The following is a 21,030-nucleotide window of genomic DNA, read 5'->3' on the forward strand; positions in this document are numbered from 1 at the left end:
TATCCTATAATCCACGGATTACCAACGTCACCCACTATTACAAATAACGGGGTAAACCATAAACACTTGCTAATATGACTCATTTCAACAACTCAAACTGCCACAAGTCCAAGTATTATAAAACTCAACTTTCTATTAATAATAATGTTTTCCGGCCTCACTGTCACAGTCACCGAGCCATTGAATTTAAGGGTTTGGAAACTTGATTGGATGCAGTGATAGGTGAAGCAGTCATTTGAGTTACTGACTTGAAACTGAGTTTTACATAATTATACGTAACACAAAATTGTATTCATGGACATGGGACTGAGCTGGATGCAGCTATAGATAAAGCGAGCAGTCATTGGGTTCGAAGGCTTTAGAATTGGGTTGATAGGGCTGTTTAGTGGTACCTGCAGTGAAGCATATGATTCAAAAGTGGAAACACTGAGTTGGAAATAGATGTCGATAGAACTGTCATTGTAATATTATATTCAAGGATTTGAGGGCTAGATTGTATGCAGGCCTCTCATTGCTCATAATAACATGTAGCTTGAAAAAACAGATAAAGTTGGATTAAATCACATTATATTACTTCTATTAAGGATGAGAAACGATAGAATATTAAGTTAATTGAGTACGAGATTAACATAATTGGTATGGTAATGTTAATTAATATCCTGTCCCTTTGTTATAGTATTATAACATCTCATTGAATGAAATATATTTAATCCTTTAAATATATTAATTTTCAAATAATTTTTATATATATGGTTTGTAAAATTTTATAAGTGAATGTACAACGGTATTTATTTATAAAACTCAGCGCTCACACAAACTACAAAAAAGAACTAATTCATTACAAATGAAATTTGAAACAGAATCAAATGTTTATGAAATGCACGAAGAAGCCATTTTGTCTAATATTTAGTGCACTGGAAAAAGTAAAACGTATATTGATTGACTTTTCTTCTTGCTTATGTTTATAATGTTGTTGTTTTTTTCGTAACGTTTAACGTTCCAGTTTAATATATTTTATACTTGTAAATGTTGTTGGCATATTAATACGATCACACATACAAAAATTTAGATTCAGTAGTAGTTTGTTGCACTAGCTACAGGTGAAGACACGATCGACTTATGTTGTCCCTATTACTGCGATGTTCGTTATTAAGCGCAAAAATACACTACAGGCTGGCTATCTGTGCTTTTCCCACTACTGGTATCGAAACTCAGTTTCTAGGTGTATAAGTTATCATATTGTGGGGCAATCGCATATCCTGTCGTAGAGAAAATTACTTTATAACCACTTTCGAACTGTTTGTATTTATCATGTCTGCAGTACGTGTGTGTTTTCTGTTAGCAAAGCCTCATCAAGGAAATGCTGTGTCCGCCGAGAGTAATCGAGCCCCTGGTTGTATCGTTGTAAATCCGAAGACTTGCCGCTATCCCAGCAGAGGACGAGTCTACAGTAGCACTGAAAGGTAAATACTTGGACACTGAAACCACATGGTGAAAATTTGAAGCTGTATTTGGGGAGATATTTATAAATTAGAAAGTTAATCCTTACGGTGGCCACAACAAAGATAAATTATTGCGTAACTTTATGTTAAACAACAAACAAAGAAAAAATATAGAATATATCGAGTTTATTTACTTATTCAAATGTTTACCTTTCTTCTCATTTAATGTTAGTTATTTCCTATGAAACCCAATGCGATAAAATTCCATCCCAGAATCCTTTCCAATTGCCCAAAGTGTGTTTTTATTTTTTATTTTTTTTAATTTCGCGAAAAGCTACACGAGGGCTATCTGAACCAGCCATCCCTAATTTAGCAGTGTAAGACTAGAGGGAAGGCAACTAATCATTATCAAACAGTCGCCATCTCTTGGGCTACTCTTTTCCAACGAATAGTGGGATTCACCGTCACAGTATAACGCAGCCACGGTTAAAAGGACTAATATGCTTGTCGTGACGAGGATTCGAATCCCCGACCCTCAGATTACGCGTAAAGAAATAAAAACATGTTTTTTTTTAATTAAAAAAACACATTACTAAGATATTTAGTGCATATCGTGGCTCAAACTTTGGAACTTTTATAAAAAATCCGGCAGGCAGACTACTAGGCCATGCCCGCCCCCTATGGTGTTTTTGTGATAACGTAAACAAAATACAAAACATCAAATACTAAATTTTACTTACCTCCAGTGGCCCAGTGATATGTATACTAAATTACCGCGCTAGAAACCGGGTTTCGACACCCTCAGCGGGCAAAACACAGATAACCCATTATGTACCTTTGTGTTTAACTCAAAAACCAAATAATACACAAAACGGACATGCACAGTCCACTGTTGTAACAGAATAAACAAAACGCAGTTCTTGGTAAAATAATCTTTCATTTGTAACTGTGAGATAAACATTAATTTTTTCTCGCTGTAATGATTTTCTTTTGAATTTTATGCAACAAAAATATATTTACGAATTACTTTATCAGATGATGTTTCAAAATATAAAACCTAGGTCTAAGCAGAAAGTTACACATTGATATCTGGAACAGTCCAATCTTCACTCTTCACATTGATACTTAGAACACACACCAGTCTCGGTGGCTGTCAGTATCGCTTCTTCTAGTTTCCTTAGAGTCTTGGTTAGAACAACTGACTTAACCCTATAAGAAGATATTTATAAATGTTTATAATAAAACAAAAAAAACTCTTCAAATATCTAAACAATAAATTATTTCTTTCGCGTTTTTAAGTCGCTAAAGAGGACTGACTGTTCACGATACTGTGTTTTTTGTTTTTTGGAATTTCGCACAAAGCTACTCGAGGGCTATCTGTGCTAGCCGTCCCTAATTTAGCAGTGTAAGACTAGAGGGACGGCAGCTAGTCATCACCACCCACCGCCAACTCTTGGGCTACTCTTTTACCAACGAATAGTGGGATTGACCGTAACATTATAACGCCCCCACGGCTGAAAGGGCGAGCATGTTTCGCGCGACGGGGATGCGAACCCGCGACCCTCAGATTACGAAGCGCACGCCTTAACGCGCTAGGCCATGCCTGGCCCCACGATACTGTGAAATCTGTGGAAAAAACAAAGTAATGAACAAATCACATTTTAAGAAATCCTGGGGATTAACGAGGACTGATCTGTATGTGTGTATTTTCTTATAGAAAAGCCACATCGGGTTATCTGCTGAGCCCACGGAGAGGAATCTAACCCCTGAATTTAACGTTGTAAATCCGAAGACATACCGCTGTACTAGCGGGGGACGAAGACAGCTCTAGTGACTAACGAAGACAGCTCTAGTGACTAACGATGACTGATCCAGTGATTAACGAGGACTGATCTAGTTATTAGCGGAGACTGATCCAGTGATTAACGAAGACAGATCTGTATGTGTGTATTTTCTTATAGCAAAGCCACATCGGGCTATCTGCTGAGTCTACCGAGGGGAATCGAACTCCTGATTTTAGCGTTGTAAATCCGAAGACATACCGCTGTACTAGCGGGGAACTCAGACAGATCTAGTGACTAACGAGGTCTGATATAGTGACTAACGAAGACTGATCCAGTGATTAACGAAGACAGATCTGTATGTGTGTATTTTCTTATAGCAAAGCCACATCGGGCTATCTGCTGAGTCTACCGAGGGGAATCGAACTCCTGATTTTAGCGTTGTAAATCCGAAGACATACCGCTGTACTAGCGGGGGACAAAAACAGATCTAGTGACTAACGAAGACAGATCTAGTGACTAACGAGGTCTGATCTAGTGATTAACGAGGACTGATCTAGTGATTAGCGGAGACTGATCCAGTGATTAACGAGGACTGATCTAGTGATTAACGAAGACAGCTCTAGTGACTAACGAGGACTGATCTAGTAATTAACGAGGACTGATCTAGTTATTAGCGGAGACTGATCCAGTGATTAACGAAGACAGATCTGTATGTGTGTATTTTCTTATAGCAAAGCCACATCGGGCTATCTGCTGAGTCTACCGAGGGGAATCGAACTCCTGATTTTAGCGTTGTAAATTCGAAGACATACCGCTGTACTAGCGGGGAACTCAGACAGATCTAGTGACTAACGAGGTCTGATATAGTGACTAACGAAGACTGATCTAGTGATTAACGAGGACTGATCTAGTGACTAACGAAGACAGCTCTAGTGACTAACGAAGACTGATCTAGTGATTAACGAGGACTGATCTAGTTATTAACGAAGACTGATCTAGTGACTAACGAAGACTGATTTTGATTCTTTGTGGGTGATGAGAAAGGAACGTGCGTTTTTCAAACCCATCAGCGGCCCGGCATGGCGAAGTGGTTAAGACTCGCAATCTTAGGGTCGAGGGTTCGAATTCCCGCCGCACCAAACATGCTCGTCACTTCAGTTGTAGAGCCTTTATATTGTAACGGTCAATCCAACTATTCGTTGATAAAAAAGTAGCTTAAGAATTGGCGATGGGTGGTGATGACTAGTTGCCTCTCCTCTAGTGTCACACTGTTGTATTAGAGACGGCTAGCGCAGATAGCCCTCGTGTAGCTTTGAGCGAAATTCAACAAAACAAACAAACGCATTATGTTTTCATGTTTCTTGAATTCTTGTTTAATCACCTGACAAGACTGAAAAAGTTTCAAGTGAACGTTTTTCTTGTTTGTGATTACCTTGGCTAATTCACAAGGATATTTGATTGTTTCAAAACAAAATCAAACACAGACTGCTTCAATGTATCAGTCAGTGCCACATTATTTGTTATTTCCAACTGATGCAGCCCTCAGTGGGATGCATGGACTAAATGTCCATGTAAGTGATATCAAAGAATCAGACATAACTTTCGCAGAAGGTGCTGCTATGTTTAACCATATAGAGAGGCTGACTGAGACAGTGATATCGCTTTCATAATTGAAAGTATGAAGAGGATTCTATGGCATATCTTTAGTATGGAACGTCCATCCACAAGACCACGCCAAGCCTTAAGGACCGTAAACTTCAATTATTTGTTTGAAAACGTTTAATTAATGAACATAAAAATTAATTTATTTCTAAAACTAAGTACTACAAAAATTGTATTTCATGTACGCACACATATTTCAAAAGACTCGTCTGGAATTCTACATAGATAATGTGGTTCAAGAAACACAACTAATAGATTTTTAGATGTAAAACAGCACCAATAGTTCAACATGTGTGTCGCATAGTAGCCATGTTTAGACAAAAGAAACGTGTACGAGCTTAGAAGAATGAACAACTAACATATTCCTAAAAATTTATTTAGGTTTTGATAAACTGGGAAAATTGCTGTTTATGGGTACATTAACACTGGTCGTATTATAACGTGTATTATAACAAATTTCCACATATCATATCATATCTTACAATGGCTTTCGCGTAGATAAAGACATAATAAACATGTGAAGGTTGTTTTTGAAATTATAAAACGTGATATTTTCATCTGAGACTTACCGGGAAACTGGTTCCTCTACTTTGTTTTGTCTGCAAGTTTCTTTTTCTAGGTTTGAATTTTGAACTATAAAATCGCAGAATCGTCTTTGCAAACATTTCAAGGCTTTCATGGTTTTAGCCGGCTGGTCTTTAGCGGCGATTCGCTTAACTTCTAGCCAAAGGTCTTGAATCTTTGACGGGGTAGCAGACCGCTTACCGATGAGTTTGGGAACCAGTTTCAGTCGCTTCCTCAAGTAAGGAATTCTTAACACACTAGGCTCTAGCGATATGGTTGGTTTGTATACAACAGGATAAATGTCGGGGGGTCGAGGGATTCGAACTGGGGGCTGGAGAAAAACGGTATCTCTTGGCGATGATGATGGAACAGGAATGATCACGGTTTTTTCCGTTGGTGGCTGATTTATATGGATGATTTTAATAGGCGGAACCGGAGCTGAAGGTGGTGGAGGTGGCTGAGGGTCACGTGGACGTTGAGGTCGGATCTTTGTGCGATGTACTGTTGATGTGATTACTTGTGTTTCAGGTTCTGAATCATATGGTCGAGCGGCGTGATCACGAACTGTCCAAACTTTTGATTGTGGATCTTGTTGCCAACTGAATGTACGTGGAGGATTACTTTGTTGCTGTAATTTGATAATGGAAGGTTCAGGGTCACGCGGCTTCCATATGCTGATACTATGAGGTCTGGGGTTATGTGGATGCCATATGTTGGCACTGGAAGGTATAGGGTCACGTGGCTGCCATATGTTGGTACTGTGAGGTCTGGGGTCACGTGGATGCCATATGTTGGCACTGGAAGGTTCAGAATCACGTGGCTGCCATATGTTGACACTGGGAGGTTCAGAATCACGTGGCTGCCATATGTTGGCACTGGGAGGTTCAGAATCACGTGGCCGCCATATGTTGGCACTGGGAGGTTCAGAATTACGTAGCTGCCATATGTTGGCACTGGGAGGTTCAGAATCACGTGGCTGCCATATGTTGGCACTGGGAGGTTCAGAATCACGTGGCTGCCATATACTGGAAGGTCCAGGGTCATGTGTTTGTGGTACAATGGTATCCTGAGGTAATGGATATCTAGAATATGTCGTCACAACTGTTTTTCTGATTGGAAAACCTCTGAGTGGGTCATTTGAAGAACGCCATTCAGAAAAGTCAAAAGTTTCAGCTTGAAATGATTTCCGGGATGTAGGTGGGCCATCTAAAAAACTTGAATCCCAAGATTTTTCTTGAAAGTCAGAGTGGGGTTTATTTTGTTGCCAAACATGAGGTTGTGTAGCGGAAGAAGAAGAGGGTAATACAGAAAGTGGGTCTTCTCTGGAGATGGAAGACCTTTCTATACTATTTGATTGTGGTTTCCACACTGGTGGACTTAAAGCAGTTCTTGGTAATTTATAAACGGACTTTTCATCTGCAAGTTTTGTTGGAGAATGAACGAAAGCAGATGTTCGCCATGAATTCTTGATGTTTTGAGATCCTGAAGTTGAGTCATCAGACACTGGAAGGACAGTGAGAGATCCTGGTGACCGTTCCTTCAACTCCAGGTTGCTTGAATGAGAAATATTATCACCGAAACTTGACAACAGCAAATAAAGTGTCAATATCAGAAGCGACAGCTTGGACATCTCTCAGTTTCTGCACAGATAGAACAAAGGTACAAGTAAATGTATAAATAACACTCACTTATCACAAGGTTCTGGTTTCAGTTCTTTGCTCAGCAGGGAGTTACATTATTGCAGCTATTGAATATTATTTATAAGGCCAACAAACTGTACAATTGTTTACAAAGTCGAGAATATATCTTATTCCAATCGAACAAGAATGCTATTATTCAGAAAGTCAATTATAAAACTGATTCCAGTCAAGCAACCACACATGCAGTCAAAAATACAACAATACATTTTATACCATATTAGCATGCAATATTCACAAATATAACAATAAAAATTACCCTAGTAGAACAAGCATGGAAGTAAAACTGTTTAGAAAATTACGCGTAGTGTTGTTGAAAGAGATAAAAGGAAAATTCTAAATGTTTTCGTTTGGGGATGTACTGAAGAGAGGCATTGCCCGAGACGTTGTATCAACGATAGCATATAAACAAGTTTGTTGTAACCTAAAAACAAGCGAAAACAAAAATAAATTAAGAAATAATAAACAAAACAACTATGTACTAATTAAACAGATCACAGGGTACAAGCTGTAATGTGGGATATAAAATGTACCCTAGGTTTTAGAGGTGACTGAGAAGTAGGACCCACATTGCGGTGGAGATATACTGTTTATGAGTCTTACCATCCGTTCATCAGTCTCACATAAAGAGATAAAATAAAAGAGTAGCATCATATATAGAATTACAAATTAGAAGAGTGAGATGTGGGGGTTCAAGCTCACAACGACCCCATCTATATCACCTTTCACTGACTACAGACAGTAAAGAAAAAATGGGAGCTAGAATGCTAACTTCAAGAAGTAAGTTTTAACTTACTTACCCCCAGATGGCAGTATCTTATTTTTTATTTCAATTAATTCTTTTTTAATTGGAGAGCAGTCACCTTTTTAACTGTCTGCAGGCAGCGAAGGGTGATATAGATATGGGACGTAGTGGGCTTGAGTCCCCACATCTCGCTCTCCTAACTTGTATATCTATTGCTACTCTTTTATTTCTTATGCGAGACTGGGAATTGAGGGTTAAGACAAATAGACGGTGTATCCCCACTGCAACGTGGGTCCTACTTCTCAGTCACCTCCAAAACATAGAATACATTTTATTATCCCACACTATAGTTTGTACCCTCGGATCTTTTCAGTTTGTTCAGCGTTTTTTGTTTAATTTTCTTTCCGGCTTGTTTTTTTTTCTTCAGGTTATAACAAGCTAAATTAACTAGTGAAAGGTTTGGATAGTCCTTTCTTTCTATTTTGTTTACTTAACTTTATCAGTATTATTTTTCTATAATATATATATTATATATATGTAGTGAACTTCTTAGTGGTTTGAACTACGACATTTTCTATAATATTCTTTCCAAACATACACTTAGTTACAACTCCAACAATATACCTTGTCGCAATCCAACAAACAAGCACTTCGCTTTCTCTATTAAGAAATGAATTGCTGGTTAATAATAAAAAAAATCATTAGAAAATAACATAAAATAATTATAATATCACAATAACAAACAACGATAGTGTTTTATTTAAATAAATATCGACATTCAGGTGCAATAATAGTTTTATAGCCGGATAACACGTTATATGGTACTTAAGTAAATCTAGATAGTACCAAATAATAGTTTTAAAGCCGGATAACACGTTATATGGTACTTAAGTAAATCTAGATGGTACCAATAGTAGTTTTAAAGCCGGATAACACGTTATATGGTACTTAAGTAAATTTAGATAGTACCAATAGTAGTTTTAAAGCCGGATAACACGTTATATGGTACTTAAGTAAATCTAGATAGTACCAAATAGTAGTTTTAAAGCCGGATAACACGTTATATGGTACTTAAGTAAATCTAGATAGTACCAAATAGTAGTTTTAAAGCCGGATAACACGTTATATGGTACTTAAGTAAATCTAGATAGTACCAAATAGTAGTTTTAAAGCCGGATAACACGTGATATGGTACTTAAGTAAATCTAGGTAGTACCAATAGTAGTTTTAAAGCCGGATTATACGTTATATGGTACCTCAGTAAATCTAGATAGTACCAATAGTAGTTTTAAAGCAGGATAACACGTTATATGGTACTTAAATAAATCTAGATAGTACCAAATAGTAGTTTTAAAGCCGGATAACATGTGATATGGAACCTTAAGTAAATCTAGATAGTACCAAATAGTAGTTTTACGGATAACACGTTATATAGTACTTAAGTAAATCTAGATAGTACCAAATAGTAGTTTTAAAGCCGGATAACACGTTATATGGTACCTAAGTAAATCTAGATAGTACCAATAGTAGTTTAAAGCCGGATTTTACTTTACACAGTACCTTGAAATATATAAATAGCTGGTATTAATAGTAGCAATTTTGCAATCGGATTACATGTGATACAGAACCTTAGTAACTCTTGATAGTTAGTACTTGTAACAGTTCTACGGATTACATGTGATACAGAACCTTAGTAACTCTAGATAGTTAGTACTTGTAACAGTTCTACGGATTACATGTGATACGGAACCTTAGTAACTCTAGATAGTTTGTACTTGTAACAGTTCTACGGATTACATGTGATACAGAACCTTAGTAACTCTAGATAGTTAGTACTTGTAACAGTTCTACGGATTACATGTGATACAGAACCTTAGTAACTCTAGATAGTTAGTACTTGTAACAGTTCTACGGATTACATGTGATACAGAACCTTAGTAACTCTAGATAGTTAGTACTTGTAACAGTTCTACGGATTACATGTGATACGGAACCTTAGTAACTCTAGATAGTTAGTACTTGTAGCAGTTCTACGGATTACATGTGATACGTAACCTTAGTAAATCTAGATAGTTTGTACTTGTAACAGTTCTACGGATTACATGTGATACGGAACCTTAGTAAATCTAGATAGTTAGTACTTGTAGCAGTTCTACGACCAGGTTACCAATCAGTGGCATAAATCTATATTTTTAGTAGTTAAGAATATTTACCACCAGGTTAAACTTACCCAAGACAAACAATTGTTTTAAACCTGTTTGTTCATAAGAAAAAAAACTGAAACTAAAAGTTTTCCAGTTATGTAATAAGGAGAGATTTAAACTATAAAAACCTTATGTCTTCAAACACTTCTAGAAAAAAACAACTTCCACTTGGTGGCGTCTGTGCGACTCCTGGTGTGAATTCCAGATAAATTTAGAATGGAGATTGTCAGCTAAATAAACAAGTAACGTCAGGGGCAGGAAACGGTTCAGGGGCAGTAAACGGGTCCTTCCACCTTGACACAGGGTCTCTAATCTCTCTTTAAAGAATGAAAGAGAACAATAAGAAACTAAATATTGTACTGGGTCAGCTGTCCCCCCCCCCGAGATTAAGATTGTTATCATGGTCTTCTGAAGTAGATTTAGTACAAACCACTAAAGTTTGAAAGGCAATTACAGAACTATTTCCAAACAACTGATGTTTAGGAAACGTGTAACTTCACGAAAAACATAACTGAGAGATAGACAAACAAATACATAGATAGACGAACAGAAGGATAAAGATAAACTACATATCACATATGTTTTATCTAATAACTTCAGTTTTAAAAGAAAGACTAAATAATTATTTGTTTCATGGATATTCGTACACCACCAAAATCTACTATATATACCATTCATCATGCTAATAATATGTTTCTGAATACTCAAACATTATTAAAGATTATTATAGTGTCAGGGTTTTATGTATGGGTGTGTTGGCAAAGGATTTTTCTACGGAAGGTGTCTGTGATTTGTTGGTGATAAATTCGAACAATAAACAACAAGCACACAATCCATTTCTTTTAAAGTAATACATTTCAAAACAAGTCGAACGTATGTATAAAAATGAATTACATTATAAGAAATTGCAGTTTTATCTAAAAACCGAAACAATTTCCTTTTCTTGTCAAAAGTCCACTCAGGCTGATTCAGTTACTGATTTACAAGACAGACTATTTTTCTCGTTATCTTCTTTCATCAAGATACAAATCGGTGAATAATTCACTTACGCTACTCCGTGAGTTACTATAGTTGTATTTTAAACCTCAAATAATTATATCCTTCTCCACAAAGACAGGCTCAATTACTTTAGAACACCCTTTGACAAGCAAATTATTCGCATGATCTCGGTTAACATGTTAAACGTATTTTAAAATACCACTCGTTAACGATTAATCATTCATACGCTGGTTAACGCCACGTTTTCTTTTGTATAACTAATTAACTAATTTCCTGACCGAACAGCATTTCACTCTACTCTCTACTTCTATTTCTTAATTTGCGCTTGCTAGCATCTTATATAAACACCTTATTCATTGAGGCCTCTGGAATGTTCTCTGAATTATGCGACGTGATGCCAACTATATGAGTAAAGATTTGACAACAGTGTAGTCGCAAAGTACGACTTTCACGAAGTTACGAAACCAAACGCGTCAAAACTACAGCCTTTAAAATGATCAAATTTCAACTCTATTTTCGTAAAGATTTGTTTTGTTTTTGAATTTCGCGCAGAGCTACATGAGGGCTATCTGCGCCAGCAGTCCCTAATTTAGCAATGTAAGACTAGAGGGAAGGCAGCTAGTCATCACCACCCACCGCCAACTCTTGGGCTACTCTTTTACCAACGAATAGTGGGATTGACCGTCACATTATAACGCCCCCACGGCTGAAAGGGCGAGCATGTTTGATGCGACGGGGATTGAGCATGTGACCCTCAGATTACGAGTCGAACGCTTTAACCCATCTGGCCATGTCGGGCTTTTACATAAAGAACTCAATAGTAGTTAAATATCGAGCCATCAAGTAAATAATGAAGAAAAGTCTTCATTAAACAGTCTTGTAGATCTAACAAGTACATAACATTCATCATTCAACTCGTTGTTGAGTGAGTCAGTTCTGTGTTTCTCAAAGTGAGACATTCGTCATTCAACTCGTTGTTGAGTGGGTTAGTTCTGTGTTTCTCAAAGTTATACATTCATCATTCAACTCGTTGTTGAGTGAGTCAGTTCTGTGTTTCTCAAAGTTATACATTCATCATTCAACTCGTTATTGAGTGAGTCAGTTATGTGTTTCTCAAAGTGAGACATTCATCATTCAACTCGTTGTTGAGTGAGTCAGTTCTGTATTTCTCAAAGTTATACATTCATCATTCAACTCGTTGTTGAGTGAGTCAGTTCTGTGTTTCTCAAAGTGAGACATTCATCATTCAACTCGTTGTTGAGTGAGTCAGTTCTGTGTTTCTCAAAGTGAGACATTCATCATTCAACTCGTTGTTGAGTGAGTCAGTTCTGTGTTTTTCAAAGTGAGACATTCATCATTCAACTCGTTGTTGAGTGAGTCAGTTCTGTGTTTCTCAAAGTTATACATTCATCATTCAACTCGTTTTTGAGTGAGTCAGTTCTGTGTTTCTCAAAGTTATACATTCATCATTCAACTCATTGTTGAGTGGGTCAGTTCTGTGTTTCTCAAAGTGAGACATTCATCATTCAACTCGTTGTTGAGTGAGTCAGTTCTGTGTTTCTCAAAGTTATACATTCATCATTCAACTCGTTGTTGAGTGAGTCAGTTCTGTGTTTCTCAAAGTTATACATTCATCATTCAACTCGTTTTTGAGTGAGTCAGTTCTGTGTTTCTTAAAGTTATACATTCATCATTCAACTCATTGTTGAGTGGGTCAGTTCTGTGTTTCTCAAAGTGAGACATTCATCATTCAACTCGTTGTTGAGTGAGTCAGTTCTGTGTTTCTCAAAGTGAGACATTCATCATTCAACTCGTTGTTGAGTGAGTCAGTTCTGTGTTTCTCAAAGTTATACATTCATCATTCAAATCGTTGTTGAGTGAGTCAGTTCTGTGTTTCTCAAAGTGAGACATTCATCATTCAACTCGTTGTTGAGTGAGTCAGTTCTGTGTTTCTCAAAGTGAGACATTCATCATTCAACTCGTTGTTGAGTGAGTCAGTTCTGTGTTTCTCAAAGTTATACATTCATCATTCAACTCGTTGTTGAGTGAGTCAGTTCTGTGTTTCTCAAAGTGAGACATTCATCATTCAACTCGTTGTTGAGTGAGTCAGTTCTGTGTTTCTCAAAGTTATACATTCATCATTCAACTCGTTGTTGAGTGGGTCAGTTCTGTATTTCTCAAAGTGAGACATTCCTGTGGGCCTTCAAGATTTTCTGAAGGGCAGCCGAAAAATGGGCCGATGACAAAGATGTTGATTCAGTGTTAATTCTAAAGATAACAATTATGTTGAATTAATTAAATGATACAATATGTCGAAAGGAGGTGTTATTGTTTTTACTACGATACTGTTTTTTCAATCACCATGTCAAGTTGTAGGTTGGAGTGGGGGGTTCAGATTTTTTAGTTCACCATAAGATAGCCTTAGACGAAAAGAGTTTGGGAACTACTGTCTCCCAATTTGCCCTTGAAGAAGAAAGGCCCACCTTTCGAAAGCGCTCAGGTTATAAGGTTTCTATTTCATTTTTGTCAAGACTTCTTGTTCCAACGTGTTTTTAGAACACCATGAGAACTACTGAATTAGTCTAAATTTTTTATGACCATAGTTATAAGTTCTAACCAAAAATTATAAACTCATTGCATTCCGTGTGCATGTGATATTTATACTTTAAGTCACAAAGTGTTTTATTGGGACATATATATATAGCCTTTCAAGTAAAAATGACATATACTTAAGTACACATACCACAAAGTTTATATTATATTAATGTATGAATTACGTATATCACTATTTAAGTAAACATTCCACATGTCCCTGTTTAAGTATAATTTATTTGTGTTTGTGTGCTTTTTATAGCAAAGCCATATTGAGCTATCTGCTGAGCCTAGCGAGGAGAATCGAACCCTTGATTTTAGCGTTGTAAATCCGTAGACTTACAGCTGAACTAGTGAGGGACATAATTTTTTATTTATATCATTGTTTGTGTATAAATAATCTATGTTTGAGCATAAATTAAATACTTTATTGTTCAGGTATAAATTAGATATATCATTGTTTAAGTATATATTAAATACATTGTTTTTAAGTATAAATCAAGTACATTACTGTTTAAGGATATATTAGGTATATCATTGTTTAAGTATACATCAAGTATGTTATTATTTAAGTATACATCAAGTGTATCATTGTTTAAGTATACATCAAGTATGTTATTATTTAAGTATACATCAAGTGTATCATTGTTTAAGTATACATCAAGTATGTTATTGTTTAAGGATATATTAGGTATATCATTGTTTAACTATAAATGAAACATTTTGTTGTTTGAGCACAGGCACTTCTGTTTTAATTGCATAGAAATTACATTGATACACATTCATTATACAGTTTTCAGTAAAGGAAATCGGAAACCAATGTGATGAAGGTTTTCACACGTAAAGATAATGATCACATTATTTGTTTCAGATAACAAAGTTAATAACAAGTAAGAAGAAACAACATATTTGCTTCTTCTGTTTTTCCATGCCACTTTTTGTGCAACAACCCGTATCGCTGATTCTCTTAAATATACCCGTGTGTAGATAAAGTGTTCTATTTTCAGAGATCAAAGGAGATTTTAAGTAACTTAACCTCTTGTTCTTAATCTTTAGGTTTTATCTTCTCCTTCAAATGGGCGATAATGACGTCAAGTAGTAATGACATACATTCCTAAACTGTTGAACTACTTTCGTATATAAAATATGAAACCTGCTAGTGGTTTTCCTCAAAACTACTTAAAAGGAAACTGAGGTATTACTTGAAACCTAATTTCAAGATAAAAATATTTTTATTATTTATCTAATTAACTCGCTTAATATATTATTATTATATATAAATATAATATTGTATTCATTTAATTTATAATTTTAAGAAAAAGCTAACATGACAAGAGCCTTCCTTATAAATGTTTATTTTTATTTTATCTGTTTCTCAAAAACTTGAAACTAGAGGGCGCTTCCAAACAAGCAATCCCACACTAGTGTTTGTGTTTAAATTTCGCGCAGACGACATTTACCTGCTCTAGCCATCTCTAAATTAGCAGTGAAAGACTAGAGGGAAAGCAGCTAGTCATTACTTACCGCCAACTTTTGGGCTACTCTTTTACCGAAGAATAGCGAGATTGACAATAACATAATAACAACCCTACGGGTGAAAGGCGAAGTATGTTTGGTGGACAGGGCTTCGAACTCATTACTCTTAGAATGCGAATGGAGCGCCATACTCACTGACCACTAGTCGCTTAATGTCACTGTTAAAAAGTTTTTTGTAACTTAAGACTCGTTTTACAGCAAAGCATTATGAGAAAAATGACTCAATCGTTAAACAAAAGCCGATCACGTGACAAAGGGCTCTTCGGCCACAATTTTTTTTTTCTTTCACGAACTGATATTTAGTTTGTTTGAGATATCCCTAATAATTATTACATACATGGATTTTCTGATGGATAAGTTTTTATTTAACATTATACCCTTAATAGATCTTCAACATTTTGATAACTAATTCTCCTTATTGTTCGTTTGTTTGTTTTTGAATTTCGCACAAAGCTACACGAGGGCTATCTGCACTAGCCGTCCCTAATTTAGCAGTGTAAGACTAGAGGGAAGGCAGGCTAGTCATCACCACCCAACTCCAACTCTTGGGCTACTCTTTCACCAATGAATAGTGGAATTGACTGTAATAATATAACGCCCCCACGGCTGAAATGGCGAGCATGTTTGGCGCGACGGGGATGCGAACCCGCAACCCCTCAGATTACGAGTCGCACGCCTTAACACGCTTGGCCATGCCGGGCCAGTTCTCCTAAATACGTATCTTAGATATTTTAATAACTAGTTAATACACAAGGCTAAGATAAACTGATAAAGATCATATGGAAAACTGAAGTTTGTTGTTTGTTTGTTTTTCAATTTCGCGCAAAACTACTCCAGGGCTATCTGCGCTAGCCGTCTCTTATTTTAAAGTAATAGACTACATTGGGAAAACAGTTAACACCACCGATTGCCAGCTCTTCGGCTACTCTTTACCAACGAATAAAGAAATCAACCGAAACATTTTAACGCCTTCAAGGCTGAATGAGCGAGCATGGACAGTAGCGGGTTTCGATCCCGTGACCCTAAACACAGTCAATTTGTTTATTTATTGAGCAAATGAAAGTCTCGCGCTTTCACATATCGTCATAACGTAGTCTATCTTCTCCTCTCGGTCATAACTGATCCTTACGAAAGAGGCATCGCCTCTTTGTATTGGTAAAGTCTCACGGTGGATTGGCGGTAAGTTAACGGACTTATAGTCCTTACGATCGAGTCCTTACGACGAACGGAATGCGCACAGCACGTTGTGTAGCTTTGGACTAATATCACATTAGTGATATATACATTTTTACACGGAAAACATCCTTAAATGTTTTAAAAAAATTCTTCTGAGACAAATAATAAAGGATTTATCCTATCGCGTTGCATTTAAATTGTGAAAACAGCTGATAAAACTGAGAATGTCTCTCATTTTGATATTAACTCTCAGGCTAGTAGAGATAACGTACTTGTGACTCAGTATTGACTAAATAATGAGGTAGAAATATTAGCTACGTCACAAAACAATACAAGCAAAGTAGGCAAATTGTTCGTAAAATATTTTATGGGCCATTGCTGAAATCACATTGTCGATATAATTTATTCAAACAATGCATAACAAACTTAGTTATATAGGATTCCTGGATAGCTTAAAGCACACATGAACTAAAAACCATGCAATTTATCAGTCATATAAAACTTATTTGGAAAGCTTGCGTAAATATTAAGTTAGAACTAGGTTCACTTACTTCCAACGCTGAAACTAGGGATTCGATTTCTCAAGACAAAGAGTTCTCGCTGGCACAGCAAAAAGTATACGGATTTACAACGCTAATATCAGAAATTCGACTCTCCTTGGTAGACTCAGCATATAGCCCAATGTGGCTTTGCTATAAAAAAAACAAACACACACACACACACACACACACAAGACAAAGAGAACTCCAATAGCTCATTGTATTATTTGAGCTAAAATAAACGAATAAAACTAGTGTTTTATATAATATATCAATTAAAACAACTTTTAAGTGTTCTCTTAATATATTGACAAAGTTGCGATTAAACATGACTTCCTTTCACAACCTACTAGAGAAACAGATCACTTGGTTAAAGACGAATAAAGTTAAGCCTAGTTTTTGAGTGACAAACAAAAGAGTTAAGCCTATTTTCTGGTAAGAATATAACAAATTAAGCTTACTTTCGAGTAAATATTAACACGGTTAAACCTAGTTTCGAGAAAAGGTCAGAAAACCATGTGTACTTTAGCGCAAGTTAAATATGACTAAGCCTACTTATCTTTTTTGCCAAAGAGCAATTTCGTAACATTATTGTCTCACATCAAAATTTAACTGTACATGACAGAAGTGACATTAGCCTACAATACAAGGACAATGATCTCTAAAAGATACTTACTTATTTGTAGATAATTTGAATTGATTTTCATGAATAAGCCAAAAAGAAAAGAAGAAATCTACCACTAGAAGTCAGTGTTTGTTAACCTACTTACCAAGATCAATGATGCTAGTGACCTTGTTACGTAACTTCTAGAGAAACATTTACCTCGAAGGCTGTTAGTGCTTGCTCGAAGGCTGTTACTGCTTGTCTCAACATTTTGTGATGAGGACAACTTGTCGAGGTAGTTGAAACGACTTGACATACTTGCGTGTTCTGTGATCTTCATTATCAGTTGAACAAACAACTGGTCTAAGTTGGATTACACTTCTGTGTCTGTCTTCTTCATCGTAACGTAGCGTGCTTTAATTGTACAGACAACTATGTAGTTGAACAAAAGTTCAATAACTGTCATTGTGACTTTACTCAATTTCCAATAAAGTGACTTCAGCTCTCCTTTTAAGCTTCATTTTGCTAGAAAGTCACATTTCATACAACAGTATAAACATACTGACCTCAACAAGCATATTCAAGGTGCAAGACCACAGGAAATACGACCATGGTACAATACGATTTTCAAATAATACCTTGATCAGATTGAAGCATGATGTTTGTCATGTCCATACCATCACTAACTTGAAATTTATGGTTTCATGTTATCAGTTGGAACCTACTGCCACGAATATTCTTGTTTTACCAAGAATACAAAAGGCATGCAATTCAATATAAAACGTCGTCGTAAATATAAATCAAACTCTTATAATCGCAAATCTGAAATTGTGGAGTCTTTAAAAGTTATTTTAAAAATAAGATAATTGATGTTATGAATTATCCAGGTCAATCACCTGAAATCAATGCGATTGAAAATTTATGGGCTGAGTTGAACTGGTTAACGAAATATCGCAAGCCAAAGAAGGAAGATGAAATCTTTGAAGTGCTCAAAGAAAGATAGAAGTGAATCATTCAGTAAAACTAAACAAACTTATTAAAAACATGTTAAGGAGTACAAAAATCCAAAAGAATTCTGACTAGATATTAACTCGTGAAAAGGGTTTATGTTATTTTAAGTTTCATTTTTACTCTCAATTATTGAAGAGCAAACTTGTTTGACCAGTCTCTTGGCTAATCAGTATAAGAAGACATGATAAAACTACAGCACGTGCACAACACGTTTTATGATAAAATGTAACTACAACCATAGAATGTTCAGGTGGTTACTAAAGTCAGTGTTAAAGTTAAGATTTGAGATCATGTTTTAACAGATTTTGTCGAGTGAGTTCTAATAACACATGGTTTTATATATTATCATGTTATGCAATAAAACACATAACACATTAACAACAGTTTCAAGGAGGCCATTTTTCCACATTTTATTTCTGCACATTAATACATCAAAGACATTAATACTTCATAGATATTAATATTTCAAAGATATTAAAACATCAAAGATATTTCATCTTAGAGAATATTTTAATTAATTTCATATTCGGTTTCATTTGTTTTGTTTTTGAATTTCGCGCAAAGCTACACGAGAGCTACTTGCGCTAGCCGTCCCTAATATAAATAGAGAAAAGCGCCTACTTTAAAGAGTTGTTTATTTGTTTTGAATCTTGCGCAAAGCTATACAAGGGCTATTTGCGCTAGCCGACCCTAATTTAGCAGTGTAAGACTAGAGGGAAGGTAGCTAGTCATCATCACCCGCCAGAAACGCTTGGGCTACTCTTTTACCAACGAATAGTGGGACTGACCATCACATTATAATGCCGCCATGGCTGAAAGAGCGAGCATATTTGGTGTGACTGGTTTCGAACCTGCGACTCTCGGATTACGAGTTAAGCTCCCTGACCACCTGGCCATCCTGATCCTTTATTGATTTTAAGATATTTTTTTATGAGGTTCCTGTAAGCTGACATGGGACATTTTATGTAAACTGCTTAAATACTTGTTGTTAAGCTACATAATAGGACACCTGTGTTCTGCCAACCATGGGTATCAAAACCCAATTTTTAGCGTCGTAAGTCTATAGACTTACCATTGATCCAATATGAGCTTTAAAAGATGTACGCGTGTGTACATCATTTTGTCACTAATGACGTTTCCAACAGTCGTCTGTACTTGTGTAAGTATTTACAGACTCGTTTTTAGTAGAATTTCTTTTATAAAACAAATCTCTCAGGATTCAAAATATGTACGATATTAGCACAAGAATAATATTTCATACATCGTATAATACGTTATCCCACTGTTATTGTCAAATATTTTCCAGACGTCTGCGTTCTTCTACTTACACTTTTAAGTAGACCTAAAAGGAAACTTTTCATTTAATAACATCAGTTCGATATTGGAGAATAATATAATAATAATAATATACGCCTAAGGTTTGAAATGAAGCAAGAAGTTCTTTTACTCAGACTCCTTATGGTTAAAAAGTAATTTTATAGACTTACAACGCTGAAATGTAGGGCCAGATACCAAGTGGCAAATAAAACGTAAATAGCAAAATTTGTATCTTTGCGTTAAAACTAAACGGAAAACGTTTCATCCAAAACTCCTACTTAAACAATACTCTCACATAGTGAGTGTAATTTTCACGACTTAAAATTTAAACATTTTAAACAGGAATCCTGTGTGTATCTCCTAATATCTAATTTTCTAATATGCTTATGTGGGACTAGCGAATTGGAAGTTGAGACTGATAGACGATGTATCCCCACCGCAATGTGGGTCCTATTTTACGGTCACCTCCAAAACCTAGGATACATTTTATAATCCCACGTTGTAGCTCGTACCCGAGGATCGTTTTTGAAAATATGCAGCGTGATTTGTTTAATGTAATGTGTTTCGTTTATGGCTTAAAAAGTTATGGTTATAAGATATATATACAATGATGTAAGAACCTCGATGGGCAACCAACAAGTTTGAGTACTTACAATGCTAAAAATCTGGTTTTTAACACTTACAGTGAAAACACAAATGGTAGTCCACTGTGTGGCTCGAAGCTTTACGACAAACAAATAAGCAAATCTAATGCCCATTTTACAGAAAATACAAACAAAAGACCCCAGCATGTCCAGATGGTTAAGACACTCGACTCGTAATCTAAGGGTTGCTGGTTCGAATCCCCGTAGCACCAAACATGCTCGTCCTTTCAGCCGTGGGGGCGTTATAATGTGACCTGTCAATCCCACTATTCATTGGTAAAAGAGTAGCCCAAGAGTTGGCAGTGGGTGGTGATAACTAGCTGCCTTCCCTCTAGTCTTACAATGCTAATTAGGAACGGCTAGCGCAGATAGCCCTCATGTAGCTTTGCGCGAAAATTCAAAACAAACAAACAAAGAATACAAAGAAAACTTAACAAAGCTTGTAATTAATGCATCAGTTCTTGGAGGTGCGGTTCAAACCGTGTGAGATCAGAGTGCATTCCATTTGGAACAT

At 36.1% G+C, this 21,030-nt stretch overlaps 1 protein-coding gene across 1 annotated transcript; it reads right to left on the reverse strand.

Annotated features, from left to right (window-relative positions):
• Positions 1-2,548: 2,548 nt before the first annotated feature.
• LOC143227551 (uncharacterized) lies at positions 2,549-17,697 on the reverse strand. The gene is made up of 3 exons (XM_076458985.1): positions 17,617-17,697; positions 5,458-7,092; positions 2,549-2,651 (listed from the first exon to the last, which is right to left on the reverse strand). Exons 2-3 carry the CDS (start codon positions 7,080-7,082, stop codon positions 2,549-2,551), a joined length of 1,728 nt encoding a protein of 575 aa, XP_076315100.1. The 5' UTR covers positions 7,083-7,092; positions 17,617-17,697.
• Positions 17,698-21,030: the final 3,333 nt, after the last annotated feature.

This window comes from Tachypleus tridentatus, chromosome 9, assembly GCF_004210375.1.
Source record: "Tachypleus tridentatus isolate NWPU-2018 chromosome 9, ASM421037v1, whole genome shotgun sequence".
Lineage (NCBI taxonomy): Eukaryota > Metazoa > Arthropoda > Merostomata > Xiphosura > Limulidae > Tachypleus > Tachypleus tridentatus.

Excerpts from the sequence above, each read along its gene's own strand:
- LOC143227551 (XM_076458985.1), bottom strand. The coding sequence starts at position 7,082 with ATGTCCAAGCTGTCGCTTCTGATATTGACACTTTATTTGCTGTTGTCA. Across the intron at positions 2,652-5,457 it reads GTAGAGGAACCAGTTTCCCG|GGTTAAGTCAGTTGTTCTAA; the intron begins GTAAGTCTCAGA and ends ATCTTCTTATAG.